At 39.7% G+C, this 12,019-nt stretch overlaps 1 protein-coding gene across 1 annotated transcript; it reads right to left on the bottom strand.

Annotated features, from left to right (window-relative positions):
• Positions 1-9,766: 9,766 nt before the first annotated feature.
• On the bottom strand, positions 9,767-10,897 carry LOC104603360 (uncharacterized). Its single transcript, XM_010267373.3, has one exon. The coding sequence runs from the start codon at positions 10,895-10,897 to the stop codon at positions 9,767-9,769; it is 1,131 nt and encodes a 376-aa protein (XP_010265675.1).
• Positions 10,898-12,019: the final 1,122 nt, after the last annotated feature.

Raw genomic sequence — 12,019 nt, 5'->3', positions numbered from 1 at the left:
TAGTTCCTAATAGGCCGAGGCTTCTCTCATGGGAAGAGAGTCATTACCAGTGTTTTTGAGGCACCGTTTTATCTTTAACTCGGTCTTTGGTCAAAAATCATGATTTGATTAGCGATCCGCTAATCCAGGTGGTTGAACTGTTGATTTATTCAATGGTTTTGACTGTTTTTTTTTTAATTATTTATTTTTTAAATTAAAACAGGCCATTTATTTGAATTGGACAATTGAACTATCAACCCCAAAACTGGTGACCAGAACAGTTCCGATTTCGAATCGGTTTTTAAATCCTTGATCATTACATCACACAAATCTCCTTTCCTCTTTCCAAAAATGTCTCATTGGAATAGCCCCTCCACCTTGTATTGAACCACAAGTGCCTAATTGGAGAATAAGGAATGCTTATCAGACCAGATAAACCGGACTACAGTATAGAATCTAAACCAAATCATACCAAATTACTAACTAGACCAGGCTGGCTGAGCACCAAAGTGACACGAACCCGGATCTGCTGCTCACACCGCTATGTATTGTGTGTTATGTAACCAATTACAAATGAGCATATCAATGTTCTATACACTGTTGAGAACTTTCGCTCAACTTTCTGTTTCTCTTATTTTCTATCAAGCCAAACACAGCCGCAAGCAAAAGTCATGGGTGGCTGCACCCTCCCTCTGTTCCTCATAAGCAACAAAGGAATCATTTTCGTAGAAGGGCTAAAGAGAGAAGAAAAACCAGTCTAAGATGTACGAAAGTCTTCAGCAAAAGCTGCCCAATTGCACAAGCGGCTGAAGGAGGGAGGACACTCTGACTCACAACTCATTAAGTCACTCGTCACCAGCGCTCCAGAAAAGCTTTTTTGCATGCATTTTCAGCTTTCCAGATCCTGCGCTTTTGACCCAACTAAAGCATACTCCATTTGTCTCCATCCATGGACTTCAATTAACCCTCCCAAAAGGTCGGTCCTTGAATTTCTCCTGGAGTGACTTCTACGTCTGCTTATGATGTAGAAATGTTTCGTTGAAGGATAGAGGCTCGGGCTCTACAGTTTTTTTTTCTCTCTCTTTTTCAGGGGGCCCAGCCCAAGTTGGTATGAGACGTGAAGCTTCTCTCTTACTATATAATCTTTTCTTGCCGACTCAAAATACAGAGATTTAATCATTTTTTAAGCTATCTTAGAAAAGTTAATTAACGTGGCTGCCTCAACTTAACCAAGGGAAGCCTTTTGATTAAAGCAATTCCAAAAGTGGGTGAAAATTCGAAGCAAAGTACCTTTTTTTTGGGTTTGCGACCCAAATGGGCCATGTTCAGGCCCATGAATAGAATAAATTGTTTTGCAACTGAAAAAAGTACTATTTTTCCCCTTTTGGCATTATGTGTTAAAATTGTTTTTGATGTTTCTGAATTAAACATTGTTCCACAAAGTTTTTTGTAAAATAAAAGATACATTCCTTCTACTATTGTTGCTACTGGTAGCCATCTAAAATTTTCTCCTGCAAGAATGCTCTAGTTATTAAGTCAGGGAAAGAATTCTTAGTTTCTTTAGTATATTCTATTTTGAAATCAAATACAGATTAAGATGGTTTGCCATTGGGTAGATATTTGCTTCAATACTGGATGGAGTCAAACTACAGTGTATTTATTATTATTTGTTATTTAATATTTCAATCAATCACGTTAAAGATGTTATTATTTTTTATTGATTTATGTTTTACAAGTTTTACTAACTCATAATCTATCTTCAGATATATTTTCTCAAGTTTCCTTTACTAAATCATAATCTATCTTCAGATATATTTTCTCAAGTTTCCTTTACTAACTCATAATCTATCTTCAGTAAAAACTTCTGATTAATATAGTTCAACCTTTTTTTTTTGATACAATGATTATATAATTCACTTTGAAACTTAGAAATACATGCAAAAATACTCGGCATTTCTTTCTTAATCTAGTGAAATAATTTTCTTTTACGTTTGGTTCCATGTTCCTGAATTGAACTTAACTATTTTTTCAGTATTATATACTAGTTTCAAAACTCCTTTGTACCCAAGATCTGAACTCTGAAGCATTTTTTTTTCAATAATTTTAGGGGCTTTAGGAGTAACTGGGATAGGGTAGTTTCTTTATCCTTTGCTTAATCTTTCTTACTGTGCATGGGTGGATTCTTCTATCTGTCCATTCTAGATGTCCTCCCCCCCCTCCATCAGTTTTAAGACTACAAACTAAAACTAAAGGATTAGATGTTAGAGATGCAATTTGGACCGGTCCGAATTTACACCTTACACTATTTTGGGTTTAGGTCAGGCCCATTCAAAATTTGACAAAAGTCCAACTCAAATTCACCCAAGTTGCACCCCATAACAAAATATAACTCTGATGTACAGAGTATATTTCAAAATAATGAACACTAGGGTTATCAACAGATTCCTAAAGTTTGAAACCAATAGGACATCGGATCCGATTAAAATCAGAGTGTGATCCAAGTCCGACATATCAGAATCAATCCAACCCGATTACAGCCCTTATGAACGTTGTATGTTCTTAAATTCCTAATGATAGGATAAAGTGAGAAGGGAAAGATGAGCTGTTGGGGTTTTGTATCTAATATGCATCCTTTTTGCACTTACTCTCTGCAAAGAAGTTATCTAAAAAAAGAACTAAGAAAAAAATAGAAAGAGAAGAAAAGAAAGGAAAAATGCCCATCTGTTTTAAGTGTGAATATAAAGGTCATTATGCCACAGAATGCTATATAAAGGATAGAAGAATAAATCAACTAAAAAGAGAAGTACATGCATGGTTTAAATGAAGAGGAATAACAATCAAAGTCGGAAGGGACAAGCTATGATTGTGAAGATGAATACTCTAATCGTCAAATTATGATTGACACTGAAAAGGAAGGAGCACAAATGTTTTAACCCAGAAGAGAGAGAGAGATTCTCAGAGATGCAATGGGGACCTCTCCCCTTTTGAAGGTGGGGCAGGTTGGATCCACAACCCACATTTAATTCCTGTTACATATAAGTAATAAACAAGTCTATGCCACATGATTTTAACAAAACAACAATATAAACAATAAATAAATAAAATAACATCAACAAATAATGTTTCAAAGTATCTTTAGCCTTTTTAATTTTCTTTCATTATTTTCTGATGCATGTAAGTGTTTTTACTCTTTACTAACAATGGAAGACGTTGGGATCAATGTTTTATCAGGTTCAAACCGAGAGTAAATCCATTTTAGTCACAGGTTTGAAAGCAAGGTTTTTAAAATCGACCCGGACAATGAACCAGTTAGGGGTCCGGTTTCTGGGTCGAATGGTCCAATCGTTCGAACCGAACAGTCGGTTCGTTCTGAAAAAAATAAAAAACAAAAAAACGGTCAAAATCATTGAATGGTTCAACCATTCAGGTCAATAGTTTGCTAACTAAATCAACATTTTTTTGACAAAATTTCGGTTTTGAGGAAAAATAGACTGGTTCCTGGTTTTGCGGTCTGACCATTTGGTCCAGTCCAGTTTTGAAAGCCATGATTGAAAGGTTTGACCGTCCAATTCGACAACTCAACCCATTTAACAACAAAAGATGCAAAAAACAAAATATCAGAAAAAATAGGAAATGGACAAGAGCTGGATGATGATAATGATGATCTAGATCATCTTTTAACATACAACATGTGCTTGCATAACAAATAACAATATAAAAATAATATGTATTTTTATATATTACTAAAATATATAAAACACAATTTATGGAAAATCAATATAAAAATATAAAACCCTGAGGCTATGTTTGATTTGATAGAAAATAAGAAATAAAAAATTTTAAGAGAAAGTTCTTAACAAATTTTGTAAAATTAGTTAAGAACTTAATTATTTAACTTCAACATTCAGTTTTTATTTTATTTTAAATCAAACCAAATATATGAAAATAGTAATAACAAATAGGGTAAAATATAAAACTTCCCCTAAACATTTTGACAATCATAATAACCTATCATGAGGTTTTACTTTAACAAAAGCCTCCAAATAATGGAGGCTTCAAACTTACAAAATTATCCTTACAACTAACTTATTAGGACATCTTTTTTATGTTGTTTGATCCACGGTGTCTCAAATCAAGATCGTAGTCAGATAATCTTGCCAAGTGGTGAAATCGAGGTGGAATGACGAAGCTGTGCAAGATCTGAAATCAAGAAAAAAGATCGAGGCTCGAGGAATTATTCCTCGGTAAACACTCTAATGCTCAAGTCAGTGGTAGGAAAGGTAAGTGGTCGGGCCGAGCAGATGAGAACAATGCTGGTCTGAGCAGAAATGGCAAGATAGAAGTCCGAAGATCCAAAAGTCCCTTACCTTGAGCGGAGGTTACCTATCTAAAGCTAAAGATCCGTGTCCAATTCGGAGGAGTCTTCTGCGGTAGTCGGGATGAAGACCGCTGAGATCTTCGGGACAAGACTTCTTCCCCGACGGAGTTGTCTTCCTTGTCAATATGGGACTCTCCTCCTTGGTCGTGCTTATCCATCCCACGTGGTGCTAACATGGATGAAGAGATAAGATGGCCACGGAGGCTGCCAATTTGATGTTGTCCAATCCGAGGTGTCCTGACTTCTTTTGTTATTCTGTGACTTCATCTTCTCGGGCCATCTGATGAAGCTACAGCTGCGGATCCGCATTAATATCTAGGAGCGATGTGCGTTCAGAGGAGTGAAGTTTCTATACGTTGGATGCAGGGTACTCGGTCTTCGGTCGAATTGCCGGTCTTGTCTCTTGCTCTCTTGATCCGGCTTGCGTTCGTCATGGTTTCTCCTCTTCCGGTTTTGCTGCTCTTCCTCGCTCCTCTGTAGTGCTTGGGCCTCCTTAGCGTTCATGTACTTTTGTGCATGCTTCATGAGCGTTGTTAGGTTGGGAGGAGGGTTCTTTGTAAAGAGAAGCTGAACACGGAGGATTGCAAGCCGCTCATAATGGTTGTCATTAGACCTGTTCACAAGCTAGGTCGAGCCGGGCTTTGCCTTTATATTAATAGAAAATGTTTAAGCCCGAGCCCAAGTCCGGCCCAACCATTGGGCCTAGGTCTTAAGCCCGAGCCCGGCCTGACTATAAAGCCTGAAGCCGGGACTGAGCCCGAGCCCGACTAGAAATTTGGGAAAAAAGATTTTTCCTTTGTAATTCAATTAAAAGTTATTTTATTTATACTAAAAGACCTCAAAACCTAAAAAAAATAATGAAAAGTCTCATTATTACTTGAAAAAAGAGAAGAAAAATAGTATACATATATATATATATATATATATATGCTTTGTTATTATATAAAATATATTTTTATTAATATAATGCATTATCAAGTCGGGCTTGGGCTCGAGCTAGGATTTTTTGAGAAAACCCGAACCTAGCCAGAAACAAAGTCGGACTCGATATTTTAGGCCCGAGCCCGAGCCCGCAGGCCTGAAATATTGTCCAAGCCCAACTTAGATCGGGCTGGGCTGAGCTGGCCCGTCAGGCTACCCAGCCCATGAACAGGTCTAGCTTTCACCACTACAGATTGGTCCAGAGCTTGGACTTGTAGGGCATCGAAGTTGAACCACGCCAAGTACTCTCTTATGGTTTCTCCCTTCCACTGCCGCACTTGCACGAGACTAGCTGAAGTCTTCCAATGTCTTTGGTTGGCTGTGAACCGTGCCAAGAATTGGGTCTCTAGTTGTTACCGATAAGATATGAACCACAGAAGTAGGGAGGCATACCAGGTCCTAGCGACTCTGTGGAGGGTGACGACGAAGGCCTTCACATCAACCCTTTAGACGAGCCATGCAACATCATTATGACTTTGAACCCTTCAACGTGGTCGTTGGGGTTTGAGGCTTCATCATACTTCTCGAACTACAGAGGTTGCCAGCCAGTTGGCAAGAGTTCATCTACGATTTCTTGGTTGTGGTGTTCTGTGTGCTGGGCTATGGGAGGAGCCACGCTTCTGTCTGCTTGGTTGTGTTCCAGTTCAGCCAGGCGTTCTCTCGATTCCCTGATTTTGGTGTCTTTGTCAGGTGGGACCACACCTACGAACTTTTCTCCCTTTGGTATTAGGGGCCGATCTTGGATTGAACTGGACTTAGCTACCAAGATTGGTGGTTGTGGCAGGCGTTGACTGAGCCGTTCCTTTTCCGAAACCTGGGTGGAATGGTGTGACTTGCTGTGGACATCACTGGCGCAGGACCGGACTAGAGAATCTGATCTTCTTGATGATTGTCTTTCTTGGTCGGACCAAACCCTCTACCTATTTGGGTGGCACTTCTTGGGGTCCTCAGTGTGAGGATAGGTCATAGTAAGCGCCTTCGCAGCAGAGGAAATGGTCTGGAGGGCTTTGGTTGTCTATCCCAGCATCTCCATCATCGCAAGAATTCGGTCGACCTTCTGTTGCATCGCCTGGAACTGCACCGGATCGACCGAACCCTCTACCTATTTGGGTGGTGCTTCTTGGGGTCCTAATTGCGAGGATTGGTTGTAGTAAGTGCCTTCACGGCAAGGGGAATGGTTTGGTGGGCTTGGGCTGGCTATCCCAGCGTTTCCATCATCGCAAGAATTCAGTCAACCTTTTGTTGCATCGCCTGGAACTATGCCGGATCGACCATGGCTTGCTGTTGGGGCTCCCAAAGTGGAGAGTTGCGGTGAGAACAAGATCCCCAAGATGGGGATCGGGCTCTAGAGCGGTCGGATACATTTCTTGGCATGGTTTTCCTGATTGTGTAGAAAGAGATTTATTAAATGGCTTTTTGTACAATTCCCATAGATGACGCCAATTTGATGATGTCCGATTCGAGGTGTCTTGAACTAAGATCATAGTCAGATAGTCCTGCCAAGTGGTGAAATCGAGGTGGAAGGACAAAGCCGCACACCAAGATTTGAAATCAAGGAAAAAGATCAATGGCCCGAGGAGTTGTTCCCCGGGTAATCACTCTGACGCTCAAGTCAGTGGCACGAAAGGTAAGTGGTTGGGCCGAGCAAATGAGAACAATGCTAGTTCGAGCAGAAAAGGAAAGATAGAAGTCCAAAGATCCAAAAATCCCTTACCCTGAGCGGAGGTTACCTATTTATAACTGAAGATCCGTGATGAGGCTTCCGGGGTTGTTGGGATGAAGTTACCCACCAAGGTCTTCGGGATAAGTCCTCTTCCTCGGTGGAGTTGTCTTCCTTGTCCGTACATGACTCTCCTTGGTCGTGTTTAGGGGTATCAACGGTATTAAAAAATCCAACTTTGAATTCGACATTCGACATAATCGAGTCGAATTTAGATAATTCGAATATCTAATCAGTAGAATTCAGATATCCTAATCTTACCAAATAGTTAATCGGATTTGAATTTGGATATGACCGGATTCGATTCGATTCGATAAATATCCGAATTTGATCGATTATTTAATTCTTATATATAATTTATATATAATAATTAAGTTATATAAATAATTTATATATTTATATACTTTATATCAATAACACATTTATTTTATATATTTATTAATTATCTAAAATAATTAATTAATCGAATCGAATATTCAAATATTTAATCGGATTTGTATTTGAATATTAATTTTCAATATCCGTCGGATATTGAATCGAATTAAGATATCGGATTTTCTAATCGGATTCAAATTCAGATATTACCTTATCCGATTTGAATTAGATCTGTTTACACCCCTAGTCGTGCTTATCCATCCCACGTGGTGTCATCGTGGCTAAAGAGATAAGATGGCCACAAAGGTTGCCACATGGCATCCTTGGCCAGCTCGAACGTAACCCAAACACTTTTAATATAATTTAAAATGCTAGATTTTCCCTTCTAGACTTCACTAAAGCTAATGTTTTTATATAGTAAAATTACTTTATTCTTTTCAACCTAATTTGGGGAATTTTTTAATTAAAAGTGAAAAATTCTTTTGGGAATATTTTGGTAAATTTTCATATGAATTGATAGATATAAAGGTACAATGCATATTTTTGAAACAAAAAAGTAAGGTTGTATTTGGTTGCAATGCAAATAAATTTGAACTGATGCCAAACTATGGGAGTGCAAATGATTTGAGTGTAAATTCTAACATTTTTTTTTTCAATTTTTATCTTATTTTATTTGATTGCAGTACAAATGAAGTAAATTAAAACATGAAGCAGAATAAAATAAAATCCAAAAACAAAATTAAATAAATTTGCACTGCAACCATACACAACCTAGTGCATTATATGCCAACATTTTCCGTCCAGCAAAATAACAAAAGGCAACGACAAGCTTTTCCAATATTAAATAGGAGGTTTTTGTAACAGTCGAATTTGAGGGGAGGCTTTTATTATTATAAGAAACCAGTTCGGATTGGGTAAGTTTGGACTCGAAGGGATTTTCCCTTCGATTCCAACCATAGCAGAAGCGTACCTAGGCCTAAGAAGCCTAACTCGGAAGAGGAGGAGGCCGTAGAGAATGGAGATGAGGGAAGAAGAAGAAGAGGCTAACTCTGAAGTGCTTCTCGTAGAATCGTAGTCATAGAGGGTCCCGTTCAACAAAAACACTCTCTTAGAAGCCCTCAATGTTAGGGTCACCGGTACCGGCGACAAGATCTTCATCCTCGCCTATGGCTTTGGCACCGATCAATCAGCTTGGCAGTGCATACTACCCTCTTTTTATCAGCACTACCGCATCATCCTCTATGACCTCGTATGTGCCGGCAGTGTTAATCCTCATTATTTGGCCTACATCTTAACCTCTGTTTCCTTCTGAAAACGAGGGCATTGGAATTTTCTCTCAGCATTACCTTTAGTTATCAATTTTTATTTAAAAATATTTTTATTTGTAATAAGTTTTCAATCGATTGTAACTGCTGGTCAATTAAACACTGAATGACGTGTCAAAATATTAATGGACTCGAAGAAAAAATCCCTTCGAGTCCAAACGCACTGAAATTGTTGGAGATAGATTCCCTGTAGCAAAGAATCAGTTTAACCTTCACCTGCCACCCAGTGACTGAAACTGGCTGGGCTTCTTCTCTAAATTCCTGTTCGATTTGGTCAAACGGTCAACCCTCCAATCCCAAGCAAGAAAGTAACAACCCTTCAATTTAATTTAATTCAACTCTATCAAGTACTCCCTAGTCCCAACTGTTTCTTTTCCCTCAAGATCATCTACCGTCCATAACAAGGATTGATTGCTTGGACCACATCAATTACAGGCTCCAACAGAAGATCTGATGGTCTATCAACCAATCCAACGGCTCGGGTTGATGAACCAACCAACCAACCATGATAAAATAATAGTAAGACAACGCTGAATACCCAGAAAACAAATGAGACCCAGCTCACATGCAGCCTCGAACAGCTGACACACCACCTACAAGGCTACAATGAGAGAGAGAGAGAGTATACAGCTACAGCTCTTCAGATTTACAGTAGAACAGAGGATTACATGTATACAACAACGAGAGGAAGAAGAACAAAATTCAATTTTTTTTTTCAGCAATTTGAGGGTTAGCTTTTCTTACAAAAACAGTTAATCCAAACCCACCAAGCTCAACTAGTAATCACAACAAAATCTACAAAAAAAGAGGAAGAAATACAGAGGAAAGACTAGTTTTAGATCAACCCACCAAAGTCTAGTCTGTCATCTTTCTTCTGTCTGGCTATGCTGATTGATTGATTTTTATTCTGGAATATGTTCATGAACAAATGGGGTTAGTAATGAAACTACGAATCTAAAATAATACCGGAAGAGAACCCAGGAGAGAGATCTGATGACCAATCCATCTTCAACTCCTCCAGGCGTAAACGAGTAAACAAAACCCAGATGGGCTTTGTAACTCGCTCTCATCCATGGTGCTTGCCCATTCCATCACCGATGAACTGCATCCGGATGACGCCGACGACATTGAAGACGATGACGAGCTCCTCGTCGTTTTCAGAAAGCCTCTGTTTATTCTCTTCCACTCGAACCCACTCATTCCCATTCCGCCACTGACCGGAGACTGCTGTGGCTTCCAAACGACCATTCCTCCGGTCTTCTCATTCAAATCTTCCATCCCATTTTCTGCTGCTGCTGCTTCTTCTTCTTCTTCGAACTCCGACTTCTCGAACTTGAACATGAAAACGGCGTGCCCATCTTCGACGCCTCCATCGAATAACCAGTTATAGACGTCCCACGACACCTGAATCGGGATCCCATCCACTTCAATCCTCTCGTTCCCTCTGAACTTCCACTTCAATCGCTTAATCAGCAAAACCCTCTTTTTATCGACACCGAAACAAAGCCTGGGCTCATCACCACCCACGCTGCAGTCAATCGAGATGTCTCTTGTCCTACCCCCGAATCTAGCCCTCGTTGTGTAGACCTTGTTGCCAAAAACATGTTCTCTCCTCGAAATTAAAACCTGGTTTCTCCTCTTGGGCCTTCGTGTTTTGGTTCTGTCGTAAGCTGCCCTCTGCAAATCACCAACAAGAAGGGTCGTCTCGCCGTCGACGACGACGGCGACATAGAACCCAGATTGGGGTTCGGGGCTGGAGGAGATGAACTTGGCTCTGGTTAGATCCCAGTAGATTTCGACCTTCTTCTTTGCTGGGTTGTTAAGGTGGAGTTTCTTTGAGCCGTATTTTCTCCAGAAGAAAAATGGCTTGATGTGGAGGCGGAAGGTGGGAAAGAGATCCTCTTCTTCTTGGTCATCGAAGCGGAGGTCGATCTGGAGAGCTCGACCAATGACGTAGCGGCACCAGGTGAGGGCGAAGACGCCTAGATTAGTGTAGTAGAGGCATGTTGTCAGATTGGCGTTGCCGGAAGTGGGTGGTGGCGGTGGCGGCGGCGGCGGTGGTTCTGGTGGGTGGTCGTCGGAGATGGTGGCGTTGCTGGGGCGGAAGCAAGATGGAAAAGAGACCGAGTAGTCCGACATGTTTTACGTGGGTTCTGTCGTCAGAGGTTTGAACGAGAAATGGGGTTTTATGGAGAGAGAAAGAGGTAGGGAGGCGGAGACAGGAGAGAGGAGCGGCTCGTCTAATGCATTTATTATTAATTTTTAATTTGTTTTTAACTTTTTAATTTAGTTAAATTTTTTATTTAAAGGGATTATGTTTATAGAGAGAAACAACAGCTAGCAATTAGTAAGTATTTTTCTGTCTGGACTTTGGACTTGGCTTTTGGTAGGTAGATTATTTTTCAAGTCTGAGCCTTGGAGCTGAATTCCTCCATTGGAGTATTAAGGAGGAAGCTTCAAGTTTAGTAACCTTGTAGGGACAGGGGAAATGAATATGGACTACGTGGCAGGTTTGGATTGGTTAGAAGCAAACCATATAATGGGTCCTACCCAGGGGAGCTGCATGAGCCAAAACTTAACAAAGCATGATGGGGTCAGAATTGGTTTTATCTGGAGTACATGAAGGAATAGAACAAATCAGATAATTGGGAAGATTGCAATCACCCGGTTTGTTACTTTGTTTTAGAAAACTAACCTACAATGTGGTTATGTGGGACCTATTAAGTTGTGGGTCCCTCCATTGTGGGGTTTCCACTAGGATCCCTTTTCATTCAACTAGACCAATTTCTATTTAATCATTCCTCTTCTGTTCTGTGCTGTTTGATCAACTTTCTTTTCCTTTTTCTTTCTTGGGGTGGGGTTTAAGGTTGAGCATCTAGTTGTAAAACCATTAACTTAGAAAACTTAATTAAATAAGATAGAATTAAATGGGGAAGTGAAAAATGCTGGACTTTAATTCATATTTAATTAAGAAACATCTCTAAATTGGCAGATTTAGTTTAAAATTTAACTGAAACAGTTTATAAAGTTTAAATGTTCTCCTTGGGTTGCCTGTTGAATTTAGATCACTTCAGTTTTTGACAATGGCTGCTCATTTTCATTGCTCTCTTGTGGATGTGGAATTCCAAAGCTACCCATTATTTTTAGCATGGTTTTCAAAACCAGTCCAGACCGGACGGTCGGACTGAAAAAACCAAGAAACGGTTAGGTGATCGGTTTCGTTTTTTTTCAAAACTAGATATTTACAAAAAACATTGATTT

The sequence above is a fragment of the Nelumbo nucifera genome, chromosome 2, assembly GCF_055504915.1.
Source record: "Nelumbo nucifera cultivar China Antique chromosome 2, China Antique-T2T, whole genome shotgun sequence".
NCBI classification, from domain to species: Eukaryota; Viridiplantae; Streptophyta; class Magnoliopsida; order Proteales; family Nelumbonaceae; genus Nelumbo; species Nelumbo nucifera.
Note: the sequence above shows the minus strand (reverse complement) of the source record. Positions and strands in the feature narration are given on the sequence as shown.

Excerpts from the sequence above, each read along its gene's own strand:
- LOC104603360 (XM_010267373.3), bottom strand. The coding sequence starts at position 10,897 with ATGTCGGACTACTCGGTCTCTTTTCCATCTTGCTTCCGCCCCAGCAAC.